Here is a 21,152-nt window from a genome sequence, read left to right on the forward strand (position 1 = left end):
AGTACTACTCTGGGAGATGCCATCTGGAAGGGAAAACAGAGTGCTTTTTTGATGTGCTGATAGTTGTGCTTCCTAACTTGGCGTGTTAACGTCCTTTTACACAATGGTGATGATTCATTTGCCTTGTTTTCTAAAATTTGTTCTTATTTGGTAGAATGAAAACCTGGCAACCATGAGCTGTCCAAAAGTACAAGGTAAGCCTCCAATCCAAGAGCAGAACATAAGCCCGTCTGTCTTCTCCACATCTTTGTGGACTTATCCCGCTCCAGATCCAGCCTCCTGCTGCTCCCAGATCCCTCATATTATGTCACTGCTGTCACAGCTGATCCTTGACCCTGACTTTCCCTTCCTTAATACCATGTCCTGGAAATAAGGGCCCTTACCATGGCCATAATGCCTCCTTCCCCTGCTTTAGGTCACAACCTCCTGACTATGGAAACTTCTAGCCTTCCTCATTAACTACCCTCAACGGCGGATGTCTGGTCATCCTCCCACATTCTTCAAATTCTTTTCTATAATTTTCAGCTCACAATTATCATTTCCACCCCAACTCTTGCTAAAATCTTCGGTGACCTTATCATGTACTAGGAAAGCCAATGACCCACTCATCACTCTGCTCTCAGCTTCCTGACCTTTTGGTCCTGGAGACATTTATGTCTACTCATAACAGCCAACAACTCTTCCACAGTCACATCCTAATCCCACCATGATGCTGAATGCCATGCCATTTAAGTCTTGGTTTTTCACACTTGATCCCTCCTAAACCATCTCCTAACTTTCCCTGGGATTCTACTCTCTTCCCCGCATCATGTTATCCTTTTTACTGGTCTAACGTAAGCCAGGCACCCATTGGTCCATCTTGTCAACATTCCTTTTGCCACTCTCCTTAACTTTCTCTCCTCCCACCTGGATTAATCCAAGGAACTGCTTTCTTTGCAGCTTGGCTTGATCAGCTGAGCACAACTAGAGACTTTTCCACAGATTGGCACCTTCCCAATATCTGGATCCCCAGCCACCTGAACTCTCAACTCCTTGACATCTTAGTCCTTGCCTCCTTCCAGTCTTACAACCAGCATCCCTGGTGCTTACTGCTCCCTCCAGGCTCCGCAGGTGTCTGACCCCTTCCTTGCCTCCCAGAGAAAAGAAGACTGTCATCAGCGTCAGCCTCAACTCTGTGTCCCCCTCTCTGCTCTCTATGAATCACCCCACCTTTCTCTCTCTCTTCCTCCTAAATGGAGAAAGGATGGTTGTGGGAGCTGGTTCCCCCACCTGTGCTCTAGAACTGGCTCTTTCTCACCCCCTCAGGGGCATCGATAACCAATGACACCCCCAGCCCAGCCTCACTCCCATCCATCCTCTGCCTTTGGCCTATCCCTAGACACTGACACTTTAGTCTTATCGTAGAAACATACTCAAATGCCCCCCGGAAACAACATGTTACTCTAACCCATGGTTTTTTAACTCGGGGGTTGGATCTCAGGGGTTGATTTCCCTGCAAATATAGGCAAAGTCTGGCATTATGGAGGGAGATTCTGCTTCAATACATCTTCAGGGGTGCCTCGTTACCTAAAATGGTGTTTACCAGCAAATGTGCCACCTTTCTTTCTTAGCTATCAATTTCATTCTATTTCTTCAGAGCCAACATACTTGGGAAAAGTTTGTAATTTCCACTTTCTCAAATCACTACTCTATAGCTCTTTCCCACACCATCCCACTACATTTGCAGAGTGCTTTCCTTGACTAACTCAATGGGTGTCTGCGGTCCTTCCCCATCTTCCTTGAAATTGCTGGTCACGTCTCCCTCCCCTGGTCTCCATCAAACGCCACACCACCAGCATCCCTAATACCCTCCTCCTGCTCCTCTGGCTTCTCTTCTGCTCTTCCTTTCAATGCTGCTGTTCCCCAGGGGTCTGTCCTTGACCTTTACTGCTTATATCCAATACACTCCCCACGAGTGATCTCACTCTCCCCCGACTTAAAATACTGACACATTGATGATCATCACATTATCTCTGGGCCAGAAGCTTCACCCAAGCCCCATGCTGAGACAGTCCATGTTTACTGGACCCCTCTAAGCAGATACCACAAGGCATCCCAAACTCAGCAGGTGGAAAACTGAAGGCTTACTCTTACTTCCATCCTCACCCACAGTCTTCAACCAGTTCCCTTCTTACATATTCTGTCTCAGACACTAGCACCACTACCCATGGGACTGCCCAACCTGAAATGCCAAATATTGCCTGCAACTTGTGTTCAAGTAGACTGAATGTCCATCTAGTAAGAACATTATAGAAAGAAAGTTAAAATAAATGTTCTTTCAAGTCTAAATTTCAGACTCTACCATTGTAAGTGGCTACTCTCCCTGGGGTAACACATCCCATCTGAATTTCTAGCAAAAATAGGGCCTCCCAAGGTTCCTCCCAATCTCTCTGCTGCCTCCCTTACCTACCTCCTCAGCCACATCTCTCACCCACTACTCCCTACTACCCTAAACTCACATCTGGCAGTCTAGCAAATCACTCTATGTTATAGGACTTTGTTCACTACTCCTTTTGTTCAACATGCACTTACAGAATGAAGTTGGTGTATTCATATAATGAACACCTACCATCCTTTAAGACACAATACAGATGTCTCTTCCTATGCAAATCCTTCTAAGACTCCTACCTCACTGCCACCAACCTGTCCCACTAATATATCTACTCTTCTACAAACACACAACATTGCAATTTTCTTGTTTTCTATCTCTCCTTTAAATTATTAGCTCCTGGAGATCAAAAACTCTGCCTCAGTTTTCATTGCTTCTCCAAGACCTATCATAATAGTATATAAAACTATGAACAATAGAAGTAGTAATATAGTTGTAAGTGGCATTTAAGTGTTCCATGTGCTAGGCAGGAATGATAATATCATGATTTTGCATGAACTGCTCAATTCATAAATGTGTATAAATGAATTAATTAATGAAGTTCATTAATTAATAAAGAAGAAATAGTATACCAATTCTTTCTTTATAAAGATGAATACTATAATCACTCACATACCACAAGACCTCAATAAATAATTAGATGAGCAGATCAATTAATCACCTAGGAAACAAATAATGGTCCATCAGTTTAATATTATCTCACTTGTATATGGTGCATCCCAGCTCATAAGCTTTTCATTTCCTCTGTAAGATTTAATCACTACGTGCTTTGGTTGTATTAATATTACTATTTTTCAAGGGACTGAACTGAAGCTCAGAGGTGGTGAATGACATGGCCATGGTCAAAGCTCATGGCTGGAAACCACAGACCTGACCAAGACTGACCCCTCCCAGTCCCCACAGCTATCCCTTTCTCTTCCTGACTCAACTTCAAACATAAAGTGGTTCCCTTTAGTGGTATGAACTTCACAGGCAGAGATTTCCAGAGACGTCTAAAATGGTCCAGCATCTGTTGAGGTTATAAGCTGTGGGTTGGTGAGTAATCATCTTCTACACCACTCACTTCAAAGACACTGCTGGAGAAAATTTCTAACTAAGAAGAAGACATACACATGAAACTGGACTTGGAGCCATACTCCCTTCGTATCCTCCTAACAAATGACTAAGTTCATCACGAGCAAAATTCCTACTGAAAATTCAAAGGCTCAGGTTACATCTGACTTATCTCTAAAAAATTTGACTTGGATCAAGTAGACCCTTTCAAATCCTCCCCACGATACCACGGCAATCTGGAAGACGGTACAATTATATGGTTTTCTGAGAGCGTGTAAACTCCGCTTTCTCGAAGTCATTGTGTGTGATTCTGGGTTCTGAATCCACCGTAGAAATGCAGGGACACAAATGCATATGGAGAACCAACATGAGCCGAGCAAAATAATTCCAATAATGCAGAGGTCTGTCTTGGGATGCTTAACAAGAGCATCAGGCAGAGGCTAGCCTGACCTCTCATGGGCCAGGTCACACAGCTGCTATGGACCCAGGAAGTCAGACTCCTGAGACTGTACTCAGACCCTCTGTCTCCCCTCGCCTCCAGGGACCATGGCAGGAAGGGCAGCTGTGGCTGTCATCATTATCAGGTACCTACTGTGTGTGTCAGGCATTGCACTGAGCACTTCCTGCCATGACTTCATCCAAATCTCATAGTCATTTGAGGATGCAGGGACATTAAGAAATCTGCCTTCAGGACAGTCAGGCTCAGAGCAGTGGCATGACTCGCACTGGGTCATACAGACTAAGAACAGAACTAGAATTGAAACCCAGATTCACTCAAAGCCAAGGTTTCTCTGCTTCACTGCTTCTACTTCTACAAACTTCTGCCAAAAACCTACTGCCTGTGCGTAAGTTATCGCAAAAACAGAAAAACAAAAGCCACACCTTAAAGCATAACTAAGCCAATCACTAGAATCACAAAAATAGAAAACTTAAAGGGAAACTTAGAGGACACTTAAGCCACCTCCTCACACAGCAAGGGCATCTGCAACATGCTTGAATACTCCAGTGGTGGGGAGCTCATCCCTTCAGTCTCCATCACGACAAGACCAACGATGCCTTTTCCTTCCATCCTCTGACCCCCATCCCTCGCTCATCCCCCACTGTCCCCACCATGATGCCAGATGCCTCATCCATACTGAGACCATCCCTCAGTCGCTCCTGGCTCTTGAGCTGGGCCCTCTCACCTCCTAGACTTTGCACATACGGGAGGGAAGGTGACTGCTTCCATTATAAATCAAATCCAGTTCCTACAAGGAGGTCAGGGAATTCAGCAGAGACTCAACAGTGGGGAAGAATAAATGAGGAATGACCAAAGGATCATTAAAATGAAACAAAACTTTATATGGCATTAGCCACTTATAACCCAGTATTGGTATTTTTAATCAACAGTTAATATTATTATAATCCATGAAACTAAAGGAAATCTGCCACTGTCGATGGATTGCATTCAGGGATGATTTAATTTATAGTCAGCTACATAGAGTGAGTGAGGGGCTCTAGGAAAGGCAACATGTCTAAAATATTCCCGCCAAATACTTGATAAATGATCTGAGAAATAAAAGTTTTCTGATTTAGTCACTTGTTAAAATGTGAAACCTCTTGTAAAAAATATCATATTGACATAATATCAATCATGTTCACCTTAGTCTGAATTATTTTGTTAACTCCATTAGGTTTCACAAGAGTCCCCTAGCAGGGCACTAGGAAATGAAACAGTAAATAAGCAAGGTGCTTCTACTCCATCTGGGTTAGCTAATCAAGGCTGATTTGGGGGTGGGATGGACATTCCAGAGGGGAGGCATGGTGCTGAGGAGCATGAAGTTATGAGTTTCCCAGAGTGGGCTGAAGGCCGGGAATAGGAAGGGAGAGAAAATCGGGTGAAACCAAAAGTCAGTTCCCTCCACCTCACAGTTTCCACTGGGTTCATTTTTTTAATCACATGGTATCTGATTGATTCCAGGCTAAAAATTACCTCCTATAGCTTAGCAAGAGATCTGAGAAAAATCTTTAAAGCTAAAACCAAAATGACCAAACCCAAAAGGCAGTTCCTAGTTGGCATATTTTCCTCTTGGCTTTATCTCTCTTAAATTTGATTGAGCAAATCCTTGATGGGCGAGATACAAAACTGGTCCTATCTGAGAAGGAAGTTTCTGAGGAAAATCCTAAGACTTCAACATCCCCTAAGATCTAACAAGGGTTCAAGACCCAGTCCTTCAGCAAACATTAAGTGCCTCCCAAGCTCACTATGGACACCTGCACAGGTTGTACACTGTACAATCGTAGGGGCAGCATCATAAATATTGCCTGTGAAAGGGATCCCTTCAAACTGGCCATGCTTGACCTAAGTTAGCTATTTCAACAAAGCCAACCTTCAGTAGACACTGGATAAAGCAATTTTACATGTAATATCTCTTAGAAGCCTCATTAACACCTCTTTGAAGTAGGCATCCTCATGTCCATTTTACAGGTGAGGCCGCTGAGACTCAAAAAGTTCTTTAAATTGGTCAAGATCATACATCTAAGGAGCAGCCAAGGAAGGGCTCCCATCTCTTGGTGGCTTCCAACACTCTACCACCCTTCTTTATTCCTTCTTCCAACAAACATTAATTGAATCACTATTAGCTTTAAGTAACCTAGAGCAGACGGAATATACACATATTCAATCTAACAATTATAAATGAAATAATATCGAGCATCTACTGTAGACCAGACACTAGGTTTTGTGTGAAGGATCAAGCCATAAGTTCCAAATTCAGTTTCCGGGAGCACAAAACCTAGCAAGCAAGAAGCAGTACACTTATTCATTCAGTAAATACCTCCTGAGTGCTAACTAGGTACCAGGCAAACTTCTGGGAGCTGAGACTACAGTGGCAAATAAGACTGATGAAGCTGGGTGCCTGGGTGGCTCAGTGGGTTAGGCCTCTGCCTTCGGCTCGGGTCATGATCCCGGGGTCCTGGGGTAGAGCTCCGCATTGGGCTCTGTGCTCGGCAGGGAGCCTGCTTCCTCCTCTCTCTCTCTGCCTGCCTCTCCGACTACTTGTGATCTCTCTCTCTGTCAAATAAATAATAAAATAAAATCTTAAAAAAAAAAAGGACAGATGAAGCCTCAGCCCTGTGCATTTTCCCTTCTGGAGGAAGGACAGATGAACATTCGAGAAGTAAACAGGTGAGAAGATTTGACAGCAGACAACAAAGCTGGGTGAGGGGTGGAGAGTCAGAGGTGATGTTAGCTCAGAGCAGAAGGCGAACGGACCCCATAGACGTGCCCTAGGACGCACATTTTCTGTTTTCCTTCCACCTGCCATGGCTGTGTTCCCATTTCGCCAGCTGTGCCCTTGTGTTTCTCGGCCCCTGAGTCTCAGAGGAGAGGTCCAGGAGGGGCTGCTAGGGGTCCAGGAGGGGCTGTGCCCACAGCATGCTCGTCCCTGCTGATAGCACTTGCTGGGGCAGCACGGTCCTGTGCCAGAGGGGCGTCTCGGCTGCACGCCCTGCTCAGACAGGGAAGCTGGTCCCTGTGGAGATGCGACCCACCCCCAGACAGCTGTTCTCATGGAGTTACTACACATTGAGCCGTGAGCTCCCTTGACAGGGCGTGCACACGCACAAACTCTGCATATTTGGAAAGGAGACGTGCGTTTTACATAAGCTTTTGGAGTGGGCGCCTGCTCACCTGGGCCTTTCAGCCTGAGGACCAAAAGGATTAAGAATTCGCCCTTGTCTGGGTTATGATGTCACCAGTATCGAGGCTCAGTGGGAAGGCGACAATGCACCTGCAGTCTTTAGTGGCCCCTGCTGCGTCCTCAGGTTGCCCCCGATGAGACTATTACAGTCTGCCCCCCTGTGGTGCACGCTGTGCTGTCAGGAACGAGCCGGTCTGCCCTGCCATTGCCGGTGCTGCTGACCCCTCTAGAAGGTCGTGCTCACATCAACGTGTGACCAATGTGAGGGCACAGACATTCTAAAGGTCATCCCAGCATCCCTGAAAGGGCAGCTGAGACCACATTGTAGCTTACCTTCTCCTCTGGCCAGTTCTGTGCCTTCCCTTTCCCCCTCCCACCCCTGCGGGTACCATTCCCTAAACAAGGACCTGCACACCAAACCCCTTCAGAGTCTGATTCCCGGAAAACTCAACCGGCGACAGTGAGCACATGCAGCGGGGAGACTGTTTTTGAATTCGGATTGGGTTTGAACCCAAGCTCTATTGTTTACTAACTGTGTGACCTTGGACTTCTCTGACCCTTGGCTTCCAAATCTGTGAAATGGGCGTAATCATACACAACCCATAGGGCAGTTGTGAGGATTAAAGTAGGGAAAGCACTTAGCACAGTGATTGACATGATATCCTAATACTCAGGAATTTTTAAAAGAGGGGCACCTGGGTGGCTCAGTCAGTTGAGCATCCGACTCTCGATTTCAGCTCAGGTCATGATCTCAGGGTCATGGGATCGAGCCCTGCATCGGGCTCCCTGCTCATTAAGGAGTCTGCTTGAGATTCTCTCTCCATCTGCCCCTCCCCCTGCATGCACTCCCTGCCTCCCTCCCTCCCCCCACCCTCCCTATATATATAATATATATTATATATAACATATATGTAATCTCTCTCTACATATTTATGTGTGTGTGTATAATTTTATAGCTTTTCCCGTTGAGCTATTAATGGCTGTGACTTAGTAGGGCCATGTTCTCTCTGCCTGTTTCCTCTTCCATGAAAAGATGGGTTTGGACTTGTGAATTATCACTGACATTTCTTAAATACTCACTTTATCAGGTTCTGTGTGGAACATTGTCCTTTACTTATTCTGCAACATGTGCCTCCTAGATTCGTCTGTCTTATTTTCTACCATCATTCCCATTTCAAAGAGGCAAGCGGAGGCAGCACAAGGCTGCGAAATGCGGTCCTAGACATCAGTGGGTGAGAACAGGAATAGGACTGGAAGCTGGGTGGACGGACTTCAAAGCCCGAGGCTGTGCCGTGTCCCATCGTTTCTCTCAATTAGACGATGTGCACGCTCCCGGCCAGCACGGACATTTTTTGGGATCACACCACTCTCTGGCTTAATGGAAAACATCTGTAGAAATGATCAACTGAATTCCACCAGCCCTCTGGCACCGCAATGGGAAAGGACAGAGGCAAGTCAGACAAAGTCCAGCCCAAAAGACGGTTCGTGCCGCCACTCCCATCACCTGAACTTCAGGCTCTTGGCTGTCCCTGAGCTCTAGCAGGTGGGGAGGAGAAGCGATGGAAATCTGGGCAGGGCCCACGGAAGGAGGCCTGTTTCTCAGCACCACCTCACACCCTCCTGGCCGCAGGGCCACTCACAGCCCTCCACACATGCTGCTGACGGGGGGCCTCGCACTCAAGGGCTGGCCTCAGGTGGCACGAGCTTAGAATGCAGATAAAAATCTCCAAACCCTCATAGTCTGTGTTTTCCTCTGAATTGCAACCCCAGTACTCTGTGTTTGGGCATGCAGGAGAGGGGGAGAGAGAGGCCCCACTACAGCAGGCTCCGATGTCTGAGCAGACGATTCCTGCTAACCCCAAGCATCCTCTCAGGATGGGTTATTGTGGGTCTTTTAAAAACAACGGACATTTGTCTGTTATAAAGACATCTTTAGTGTTCCACTTGTTTTTGTTTTTTATAAGTATATTTTTCCCCAAAGAGTAAAATGGTGCTCTAAACAGAGATGACACTACTGTCCCCATTTTTCCAAAATCAAACTTGTCCATCTGCCAATGCATCGCACTCACAGCCCCAAGGGAGGGTCTTCGGACAGTTTTAAAGCTCACTGTGCAACTGTGTAAAGACCTTCGGGGATGTGTGGGACCCAAAGCACTCTATTTCTTGGCCCCTGTCCCCCATCCAGCCTCTCCCTGCCCCTTGCTGGTCCCGGTATCCTGAAGGACTTGTATTTCCCTGCATATGCGGGGCCAGTGCTCACCCTGGCCTTCTCTTCATGCACCCCCCTTGCCCAGGGTGCTTTCTATTCCCACCTTGGCATCTGACAGATGCTCAATCCTTCTTTATGACCCAGTGTGGCCATGGTGCACCTGTGGCATTTGCCCTGCCTGTCTGCAATGAATCTGGGGGGAGCCCTCTTGAACCCCCTCGGTGGTAAGTGGTTCATCTCCTTCAACTCTGACTTTCTGTGCCTTTCTCCTGACCAAAAGTCAGGTTCCTCTCTTTGCACTCAAGACCTCCAACACACAGCACAGTACCTCTTCTGGAATGTAAGTGAAAACTCAGAATCCGTCACCCAAGAACCGAACCACACTGAAGTGAAAAATGAGCTGTTTTTCCTTCACACATTTTTCTAACTTGCCCACCCTAGAGCTCACTGCCACTTGGTTCCTCACCCATCCCTAAGGGATCCTACAAAGTTCGAGGGCCAAACGTTGTCCAAAGTCTCCTGCCAGCTCACACTCAAGCACAGGTTTCTCTCATCCATCTCACTTCACTGATGGCCACACACCCACTGTATGGAAACCTCTCCAGTGTCTGAGTGCCCCGGGCTGTTTCATGCCCCTGGGCCTTTGCACACACAAACCACTCTCTATGAAGGAAAGGCTTTCTGAAACTTGGCCCATTGACAAACTCCTGCCATCTTCAAACCAGCTCATGTGTTCAAAACCTCCCTAGGACAACATAAAGAAAGTGCTCTAGTACATGGTATGCACCCCGACAGATATGTGAGAGTTCAGAAGCCCTCCTTCACCTTCACACCATCCCCACTGACCAATCAGTGTCTCAGAAGCCCCTCTTCAAAGAGGCTTTGATTGGGTGGTTAAATACACAGACTCATCACAAGAAACAAGGCCAAGCATTAGACATCCAGGCAAGTCTAGAACTGGAATTCTATCTCTGTCACCCTTTCCAGAAACTCAAACCAACCAGACATTCTTATCTAGCTCAGAGAGGGGACAGATGCACGGGGGCTCAAATCCCAGGTGTTCATTTAACCTCTCTGACCCTCCACTCCCTTATTTGAAAGACAGAACTTAATACCATCTAAATTTCTCACGAGCGTTAAGTGATTTGTAAAATATTTGGTGTTTAATAAATATTTCCTTTTCTCCCAGAACAGAAAGTGCATAAAGATGAGCATTTTATACATACATGGTGTGTGCCCGCATGTGTGCACGTGCGCACGTACACACACACTCACACACACACAATCCCTATCAGAATCACGTTGGCATCTCAATACCATGGAGGCAGAATTGTGCTCTCCCCCTGATACCCACCAAAGGAACACACCCGGACTCCTAATTCCAATTTGGGAACTCTAAGCACAGATGGAATGCCAGTTCTGACATCCCTCCTGCTTCCAAATCACACTTGTCAAAATCACACTTGTTTAAAAATACTGTGACATGTCATTCTGCCTTGGAAAGCTCCGCTCAGATCCACAGACTGCATGTGTGAAGGGGGAAACGAAATTCTACGTCCTTTTCCTTCTTGGTTGGGGCCTTCAAGTCCCAGGAATACAAATGATCACGAAACCAGAGTGGAAGCACTCTCGTCACCTGAGGGCAGACATGCTCTGATTTGTTCATATGGCACAGTACGCCTCTGACATTCAGAGACGGAAATGAACTCACTGCCTGCGAGGGTGCCACTAGGAACAGCTGTTGGAGACCAATGTGACAACACAAACCTGGAGTCTTAAAATACAAAGTTGTCAAACCCAGTAATGGTGCTTTGGAGAATGTGCCCCTGGGAGGTAACCTAGATGTTGGGAAGAGCTTTATGTACTCAGGGATGCACTGCAGCACTTCTGTACTGGGGAAGTGTCATAAACAATCAAATGTCCAAAAACAGAGGAACGAGTTAGTGAAGGGCAGCATGTCTACCTGGTCAAAGAGTACAGAAACCATTGCTAATTGACACCAACCTGCCTTTACCTGCTTCCGCCTCACCAGATGGGAAGCATCGTGCCAGAGGAATGAATGAATGAATGAATGAATGAATATACATGTATGAACGAGCATATGCATATGTGAATACATGATTTAGAAAGATCTATAATAATTTGGAAATATACACAGGATGCTCTTTTCGTTAAAAGCAAAAGAGTAACATCGTGGAGAGCTTACAACTACCTGAGACCACAGAATAAGCCTAAAGAGATTAGAAGCAAATAAAGCAATGTTTTTTTTTTTTTTGGTTTTTGTTTTTTAATTAAGCAATGTTTGAACTGGCATGACTTCTATGTAACTCTGTGATTTTTGTCTTCTCTATTTCTGCATTGTTTGAATTTTCTACAACTAACCGATATTAAAAGAGGAGATTTGGGTCTCTCGAAATTTGGGTGAAGATCAAATGATTAGTGCAGTGCTGAGGACGAAACGGAGCCTTCGCTAAATGTTGAAAAACTTCAAAAGAGACTATATTCTCGCATTTAATTAAGTGCAGCACAATTTCTCATCTTTCCCTCCTATAAAATGAAGTAAAGGGTCGGGACGCCTGGGTGGCTCAGTTGGTTAAGCGGCTGCCTTCAGCTCAGGTCATGATCCCAGCGTCCTGGGATCGAGTCCCACATCAGGCTCCTTGCTCGGCAGGGAACCTGCTTCTCCCTCTGCCTCTGCCTGCCTCTCGGCCTACTTGTGGTCTCTCTCTCTCTCTGACAAATAAATAAATAAAATTTAAAAAAAAAATGAAATAAAGGGAATGAGCAAAGAGCAGGTAAGGGAATTGAACACATTTTTTAGGGGAGAGAGGAAGAGGGAGGTGTGTTAACAGCCATGTTAGCAGGGAGAAGCTAATCCCCAGGTGCCTGCAGAGCACCTGTCTGACCTGTCTGTTCCACAGGCACCCCAGGAAGCCCAGGAAGGACGAGGTGTCATGGAAGGCAGGGGTGGAACATGGGGCTGAAACAGAACTGTGAGCCACCCACACACAGTGACTGGTAATGGAAACAGGAGAACGTTCCCACTCTGTGGGGCTCCCCCGTGAGCCATATGTATGTGGACAGAGCAAGTAATACTCACTCTTGTTTTGACCCCAAGTCTTGACATTATACATGTTGCAGATGAAGGGGGAACATTGGAAAGGGTGATAAAAGAGAAGCCCAAATCCTCCCCCATTCAAGCCAGGAACTCAACAGTAGCTTCCAAGATGGACAAATCAAGAAATAGCAGGATCCTCGTGTTATTTAGAATCAGAGAGACCAGGAAGAGACTAGACGCCTCTAAGAGTTAAACGAGATAGGCTCTGGGAGCAGAAGTGGCAGGCGGTAGAACTCTTTGAGGACAATTTGATTATTTCAATTGCTTTTACATTATCTTGATAAAAGTTCATATCAACTTTGACCACAGTCTGGCTGGGAAATGTATTCCCTGCTTGGCCTTGGGTGTGTCAACCAATCCTAAGCGACCCCCTCCCTGTCCACCATCCACGACTCGGCAAATGGTGACTCCTACGTCACAGCACTTCAAAAAGCGGCCACCATGCAATACCTGTACCACTCTCACACCCAAAGTCCTAGACATAAAGTCTTCAACTGTTTAGACACAGATACAATTCTGTAGAGAATGTGCCGGAAAAAATATCCACGTGTGCATACGATCTCCAAAGTTAGCTCTTTAAACTTGGTGGAAGCAGCTCATAACCTGGGTTGTTGAGGACGTTTACACTTTTAGCCACAGCCTTGGCTAAGTGATACCCTCCTACACAAGGTACATTCTGTCTCTTCAACCAGGATCGTAATGACAGGTGTCTGGAGCTCTTCAGACATCATGTCACAGGAACAGGAATTAAAGTCGTCGCTTGGGCCCTTGCAGTCATTTCCTGACTTAAGGAAGGCAGAACCAGGATGTGCATCAAGGCCCACGCTCACCTGCCCTGAGCCCACCCCAGTCCCACAATTCCTGCTGCCTTGTGACCAGACAAGACTGTGCTGGTGGGGCCGTACGCCATGTGCAGGACCAGGTGGCAGCTTCAGTCTGGGCCGTGGTCCCGGGTGTAAGGCCCTGCCTCAGATGTTCCTGTGACACCCAGCAGGCTGAGGACTGCAAGTCCCCGCTTCTCTGCACTAAGAGATGGCTAGTTCTTCCTTCTGGGGACAAAAGAGTCACCATTCTTGACATTGCCCCAGGACAGGGCAGGTGTAGGCATTTTTGGACTGGGTGAAAATAATCCTTGGAAAAAAATATGCAGAAACCGGACTAAACCCTCCTCAGCTTCCAGTGGATTACACTAGTCAGTCAAGGCATTTCAGTCAAGGTCCCATTTATTCCCTGGGAGCAGGTTTTCTCATCTGTGAAATGGGCATGGTGCCAGCATTGCCCTATCTACCTATGTGTGCGGTTGACAGGAGCTTGAATTAACCAAGATGAGAGGGCCGTGCGAGCTATCCACAGTGCGCAAAACTAAGGAGAAGAGGAGAAGGCACAAGGAAGTGGATCTCTCCTCAGAGAGGTGGAAAAGACCATGCGCTTACCTTTCTCTGGGAGGGAAGGCAGAACCACCGGGGGGCAAAAACTGGGAGCATCATCCTGAGCAACTGAAAAGAAGAAGAGGCAGCCTTTTAGCTCCCCTACACACTCAAAGGCATTAACAGAGGTTCAGAGGTGATGGCGAAATCACACCTGCAAGGCAGGAAGGCTGTGTTCAGCTCCCGGAGACATCCTGAATCGGTCAGGATGGACTAGGTTGGGCCAAGGGGACAATCACATCTCAGTGGCTTAAAACCACCATGCAGGAGGGTCTGTCCCTTGTACCTCATATCCACAGGAGGTGGGCTGGAGCTTGGTTCTATGTCAACCCCTCCCAGATCCCGGGTGGAAGAGGGCTCCACCATGCCCCTGGTTTCCACAACAGCAGGGAAAAAGAAACACAGCAAACTTCACTCTTGCTCTATGGCTTCTGCCTACAAAGGACATACACCTCATTTGCACACATGTCCCTGACCAAAGCCAGTAGTGAGTCTGGGGGTGAACAGGTGCAGTCCTGCCCTGTTTCAGGGACAGGTGGGGAACAGCACATGTGCTCACAGCCATAATTTCCTGACTCTTCACTTGGTTGAGAAACTAAACCCCTCCGAGCCTATTTCCACATGTGCACAATGAGGCTAATACAAGTCCACCTTGAGAATGACCATGAGGCTGGTAGGAGATAATGGAGCGCCAGGCATGGGTAAGAGCTGGACCTGAATTTCTGTATGCCACTTAGAAACAGTGTGGAGGGACAAGTCATCTGACTTTTCTAGACCCAGTGTCAGGACTGATAAAAGGAGGATGCTGTGAAAAATTAAATGAGACATCAGGTGTACTAAGTAGGTAATCCGTAAGTGCTAGCTATCTTCTTCCCCTCACTCTCACCATACTGAACAGGTCTAAAGCTCCATCAGTATTTTCTCCCAGGGGGCCCAGACTAATCTCCATGCCTGTGCAGCTGCAGGGGTTAGGAGCAGCAGTCAAGGGTGAGGCTCTGGGGTCAGCGGCCCAGGGCAACATTGGCTTGGATGCTTCCGTATGTGTGACCTCAAAAAGTTACCTCAACTCCCTGTTTTCAGCATCCTTGTCTATAAAATAGGGGTTACAACAATACATATCTCAGGCCTGTAAGGTTTAGATGAGTTGGCACATGTAAAGATTTAGGCATGTAGTAGGCACTCAATAAATGTTGGCCATTATTCGCTCTTAACATTGCCCTTCTGCAGTGACACAATTTGCCACTGTTATCCTCCTCTGCCTCCTGAAAATCCTTAGATTAGAGTCATGCCCTAATCTGGCCTAAAGTGCCACCTCTCCCTTCCCTTCTTCACTTTGACCCAGGGAGCCATGACCCAGCCTTTCTCAGTTCTAGAACCTCCAGTTGTGCTGGATTTTTTTTTGTTGTTGTTCCTTGGTTTCACCTGCCTGGAAACATTCACTGCCTCCCAGGCATCATTCTAAGACCCTGGTTCTGCCCCCACAGTGTCTGATTCAGCAGGTCCTGGGGTCCTAGGTGGGGCACATAATCTGGCATTTTTTTTTAAAGATTTTATTCATTCATTTGATAGACAGAGATCACAGTAGGCAGAGAGGCAGGCAGAGAGAGAGAGGAGGAAGCAGGCTCCCCACTGAGCAGAGAGCCCAACATGGGGCTCGATCCCAGAACCCCAGGACCGCAACCCGATCCAAAGGCAGAGGCTTTAACCCACCGAGCCACCCAGGTGCCCCTAATCTGGCATTTCTAACAAGTTCTCAGGGACACACTTTGGGGACCACGGAGCTCTGGTTTCGGTCATCCAACATTCTGTGAGCTCCTCAGGCGACATTCAGAACTGCTAACCACCGTCATGCCCCACTACACCCAGCAGGCCAGCTTGGTTTGTGTGTTGAAATATTTGTCTTTCCTGGAAGAGAGTGGTTCTCAGAGCAAAGGTCCTAAGACTGAGTGAAGTCTTCAGAGAACAATGAGACCATCTTGTCAAGGGCATTCAAATGTTCTCACCCTCGGACTCAGTAACTCTGCTTCTGGAAATCTATCTTGGAATCAAGGTAAGGGCAGCCTGCCAAGGAGTCTTGCAATTGTACTGTATTATATGTTGTATTGTGTCATACTGTACTGTAAGGAAGGCATGTGGCATACACAGCACACAGTGTATTTTATTGTACCGCAGACCACTGGGAAATATAGAAATGTCTAATGTCACGGAGGCATTAGGCGAGCCAGAGCCCATTCCCAGGAGCCCCACCATGCAGCTCATCTCAGCACAGAACAGATCACATGACTCTACTGTTCTTTTTTCTTTCCTTACTTTTCGTCACCTCCTATAGTATTTCTTAATAGGATTGTGCCTTTGGGATAAGACAGAGAGCAAGCTGGTAGCTTAAGTGGCCATGGTGGGGACATTTACACCATGGCAAATCAGGGCTTCCCCTCTCCCTTGCCACCTGTGAAACCCTGGTCAGCCCAGCACAGAACGGGGGTGACAGCAGGCCCTACTGCATTGGGTTGCTTGGGGACTAAGAAAGATGTTGCTGCAAAATGTTGGCTTGGTGCCCAGAGCCAGCTTGGTGCTGAGGACCAGGCTGGATGTGAGTGAGAATGGAGAGTGGACCGTTCTGTATCACTGCCTACAGGTGGCCGTTTCCACGAGGACTGTAAGGAGGCATGATGAGAAGCATTTTTCATTTCCTTCCCAGGTTATGTTCCCACATCTAGAATCGCTACAAGGTCCAAGTACATTTGCTTAGCACAGGGTGGGAACCATGTGGCTTCGACTGTTTTTTGTTTTTTGGGGTTTTTTTAGACGCCACACTTGACTTTATAAAGAAATCAGAGACCCTGTGCCTGTTGCAGGCCATGCACAGCTGGGGAGAGAACAGGTCGCCCTAGTTGTCTTCAAAGGGCAAATGGAAGGTACCAGTGCCCCAGAGGCCCTCCCCTTCCAGAAAACCCTGGGCTCTGGGGCACTGCCAGACCGCAAGCAACACCTGCCCAGCTACTCCCCTCCTGGATGTGAAGAATGCTAGCTTCAGGGTCCTACTGCCAGGAAGGGGCTGCCAACAGCCTCATTTGCATACAGAGTCGTTCAGCATGAAGTTCAGCTCTGAGCTGACACATGGTACTTTCTGTGCACTGTGGACAGTAAAATCAGATAGGGCACTGCCGTGGGCTCTCTCGTGTCCCCTCTTGGTGCTCTCTGCTCCTGGATCCCAGGAGGCTAAGCTCTGGCCTTTGTTCTGCGAGCAGCCTGGTATGGAGGTTATGGTGTGATTGCCCAATGGCCTGCAGGCAGGTCTCTGAAGGCCTGAGGGCTGTGAGGGCAGGACCATGGTGCACCCCACCTCCATGGCCTGCTGCCTGTCCCCACACAGTGGCCACTGCTCCCTTTAGCATGCTCTTCTTCATCTACATCCAGATTTGCCCTGGAGCCACTTTTGCATAATCCTTTCTGTGTTCCAGAAGCTCCCGTGGATCCTGCCACAGGAACACTGGCCTGGGGGTGAGCTCTGTCCTCATGTCCCTGAGTAGCTCTCTGATTACAGAGAATAATTGTCTCCTCACAAGGAGAGAGGAATAGAGCCAACTTCACAGGGAGGTAATAAATCAGTACAGGAGGGACGCACTCTTGTGACATAAAGTCTGAGCTTCAGAGATGTTCTGTCTCTCTCACACCTGCATCCTCAGCCCAGCTAACTACTCTGCAGGCAGGAACTTCTGCCTCTCAGGCTCCCACAGTGTTTGACGTGCAGTAGGAACTCAGTGAGTATCACTTCCTTTCTCCTTCCTCAGGGCTAGTTCTTTGGAAAGGAGACCTGTGTTAGGCTTCTTGTGTCTGGCTTTCAGGCTGGGGGCTCACCAGGGCCCTGGGGTAAACACTCAGTACAGATGTCAGTACACTAAGTGGCCAAGCCATGGTTCAGAAGCAAGGGCGAAGTCTATTACAGAAATTCTTGCAAAGGATTTTTCTGGAAAAACTAATGCTTCATGTGCAGGATGAATGGAGAAGGGAAGATCAGGGTCTTATGCCCCCTTCGAGGTACAGGCAGGCAAATGACAGAGCCAAAGTTCAGACCTAGTTCTTTCTGATGGGCTCAATAATTATGGTATATAGTTGGGTGCACAAGACACAATTTCTGTGTGACTTTTGGCAAGTGACTTAACCTCCCTGGACCTCCCTTTCCTCATCTCACAGTGGTTATGAGGATTAGACAAGCTACTGCTTTATCCAGCCAACCACACGGGAAGAGTGCAAGGAATATAGGCTGGGCTGGTAACACCAAAGGCCTTGGGCATGGTCCGCACTCGGTCAGAGCTTGCTGAAAGAGAGCACCACTGGGAATACTTAATGCCCTGGCCTGGAGTTTCTGGACAGACTCTGAGTCCCCAGCCTGACCCTACAAAATATATATTGGCAAAAGCTAGTGGTCTGTGCCGTCAGATGAGAAGAAACAGAATAGATGGGATGAGTCGGGACAATGGGCATTTTGATTTCTTTGCTTTGCCAACTTCTGCTATGATGTTGCAATGTTCCGGTCTGATTCCCATGATCTTTCTGAACAAATGACTTACTTCTTAAGCTTCTTTTTATCCAACTCTTCCCTGAGCAATATGAAGATGCAAAATGACATTTTTCAGTCTTTGGTGGGGTGAGGAGATGGGAAGAGGGATGGGAGGAGAGATGGGAAGGGAGGTTCTGCAGGGTAAGAGTTCTGTTTCAAAGCCCCCTCAATACTCACAGCTAGCCTTGGGTCTCCCAAGAGGCTGCTGTTCTCAGCAGGCACTCCCTTCTCCCCTGTCCCTGTGAGTTAGTAAAAGCCTACATAGAACATTCTTCTCTAAATAGCGACCCAGTGAGACTCTTGTTATACAACTCTGAGGTATTCCCTAAAATAAATCAAGATGTTAAAATAAAACTAAAAAGCATTACCCTAACACTGAGTGAATTCAGACCAAGGATTGGTCACAGGATTCTCAAGGTAGACATCAACAGGGAAGATTCCGTTCAACCTGCTAATAATTAACTCCAAATAAATCTTCCCTGAAGCCAAGGAATGCCTTGGGGATTAGTAGGCTCATGAACAAGGGCCAAGGGCCAGATTCCACCAAGGAACCCCATTCCGGCCCCTCAAGTAGAAGATGGCTCTGGAACCAGAGGCCAAATCATTGACTTTTGGTCTGTTAGCTTATTAGACAGTTTTATTTTGTGTTTTTCATTGTACTAGTCAATTGCTTATTAATTAATTGAGTTAGCAGAAAACCAGTCAGACAAAGGGTCTGGACATTTTTCCATCTGATCTCTCATTGGATATCGAAGACCCACCAGCCAGCATGGAAATGGAGGAGAGTGAAGTTTGGGGTCATGAGCTCTGGGCTTTCAACCTGACTCTCGCTGTGTGGTTTGGTTGGGTAGCTTCAACTTTCTATGCGATTCTCTCTTCATCTTGAAATGGAGGAAATAATGCCTACTCCACGGGGCACCAGGCTTAGTGAATTATACACCCATGTAGAAGAACCAGCACAAGCAGGGACACATCACACTTGTGAACGCACAGCAGACCCATGAATAATATCGGTCTCCTCTCCTTCCCTCCTTTGAGCAATGTGTTGTATTGGGTGATATGAAGAATACAGAGATCAAAGTTAAGGATCTCTAAGATTCCTCCAAGCCAGAAATCCCAGGACTCTCATTTCTAGTGCAGATGCCCCAGGAGGGCCAGCATCTGTCTTATCATCAACTCTGAAACTAATGAGGAAGCCACTAGTAGGAGAGACCAGAGATAATGAACCTCAGCTCAGCCTCTCCATTGGACACCTACACAGACAGGGTTTTCAATCTCTTTGTATCTGAGACATCTTTATGAATTTGCTTCTGGGACACAGGGGGAGGATGTCCAGTCTCCATGCAACTCCCCACTGTTCCCGAGAGTACCCACATTGATACACACTTGGAAGGTAGGAGCTGGTAAGACCGGAGTGAGTATCACTCATTGTTTTACCAACAGAGAAATGGAGAAAAGGGAAGAGTTTTCCAAAGACAAACCCACAGTAGATGACAGAGTCGGGAAGACACTAGTATCTCTTCATTTGAGTGTAGGAGCTTCTCCATCACAACATGCAAACCATTCATTCATTCACCACTTTCAAATTGAGCTCCTAAAATGTGCTGGGATATATTCAGCACAGATGTGTGAAGTGTCCACACTGACACAATCCTGCCTTCACCCTGAAATCTCAACTCCATGTATGTTGTCAAATATACATTGGTGCCCCTCTTTCCTGTCCCAAGACTGCCATGTGTTTCTACTATCCTGATTAACTAACAAGTTTCAAAAAACAAGGGACCTTGACAGAGGGCACATCTGTTGGTTTCCCCTGGCCGGTAATAACACCTTAACTGTACCTTGGGGACCCTCCTCTCCCTCAGTGCATCCAGTCTTGCTGGGACTGTCACTCAAGCCTTCCCACCTTCCCTCTAGCAATGGGAGAATGCATAGCCCAAGCTGGGCCAGTATCTCTCCCTTGAATTTAAAGTTTGACTATAACCACCAAAACCTGATGATGGAGATGCATCCATCCCTTCCTGCTGAATGCATCCATGTCGCTGAGACCTAGCGAGTCATCTTTTCTTTGAGTCCATCAGCAGACTTCTAATAAATTCCTTTTCTGCCTACACTGAACAGAATCAATTTCTGTCATGTGTACCCAATGAATCCCAACTAATCTACTTCCTAGCCTAAGCACATCATCCTAATACATGATTAGGAAATGGTCAACTAAAGACTCCCACACAGCTGGTTGGGACGGGTCACTCACCAGGTTTCTTGTACCATCCGAAGGGATAGGTACGGACCTCTGTGTCAGAGGAGCCACAGTCCAAAATGCGCCAGGCTCCTCCGTTTTCCTCAGTGCACATCTGAAATCCCAGGCTGTTTAGAGTTAGGCATGTCACTTTTCCTCCTGGAGCAAAGAGGAAACAGGACCAGGAAAATGATCACGATGGAAGACTGTATCTGAATGAGAGAAATTCTGCAAACTCATCATTCTCCAGTAGATATTTGGGGTGTTCTACCATATTCCAGGTGGGACCTTAGTCACTGATGAAAAACCTGTACCGCAATGAGCTTCTGGTCTAAAAACACAGGGATGGAGGCAGCTGGTCCTCATGGGGCACCCGTCATGTGCCCAGGGCTGTGCTAGGGCCCTGTTTGCACCATATCACTGGATCATGTAACACC

At 47.1% G+C, this 21,152-nt stretch overlaps 1 protein-coding gene across 1 annotated transcript in view; it reads right to left on the reverse strand.

Moving 5' to 3' along the window:
* Positions 1-21,152, reverse strand: part of TG (thyroglobulin) — a 237,827-nt gene that overhangs the window by 126,581 nt on the left and 90,094 nt on the right. The window contains exons 34-35 of the mRNA XM_047727291.1: positions 20,731-20,874; positions 13,922-13,984 (exon numbers count right to left, since the gene is read on the reverse strand). Of these exons, the coding sequence (XP_047583247.1) occupies positions 13,922-13,984; positions 20,731-20,874 (207 nt within the window). The remainder of the gene's footprint in view (positions 1-13,921; positions 13,985-20,730; positions 20,875-21,152) is intronic.

Source organism: Lutra lutra, chromosome 4 (genome assembly GCF_902655055.1).
Source record: "Lutra lutra chromosome 4, mLutLut1.2, whole genome shotgun sequence".
Taxonomy (NCBI): domain Eukaryota; kingdom Metazoa; phylum Chordata; class Mammalia; order Carnivora; family Mustelidae; genus Lutra; species Lutra lutra.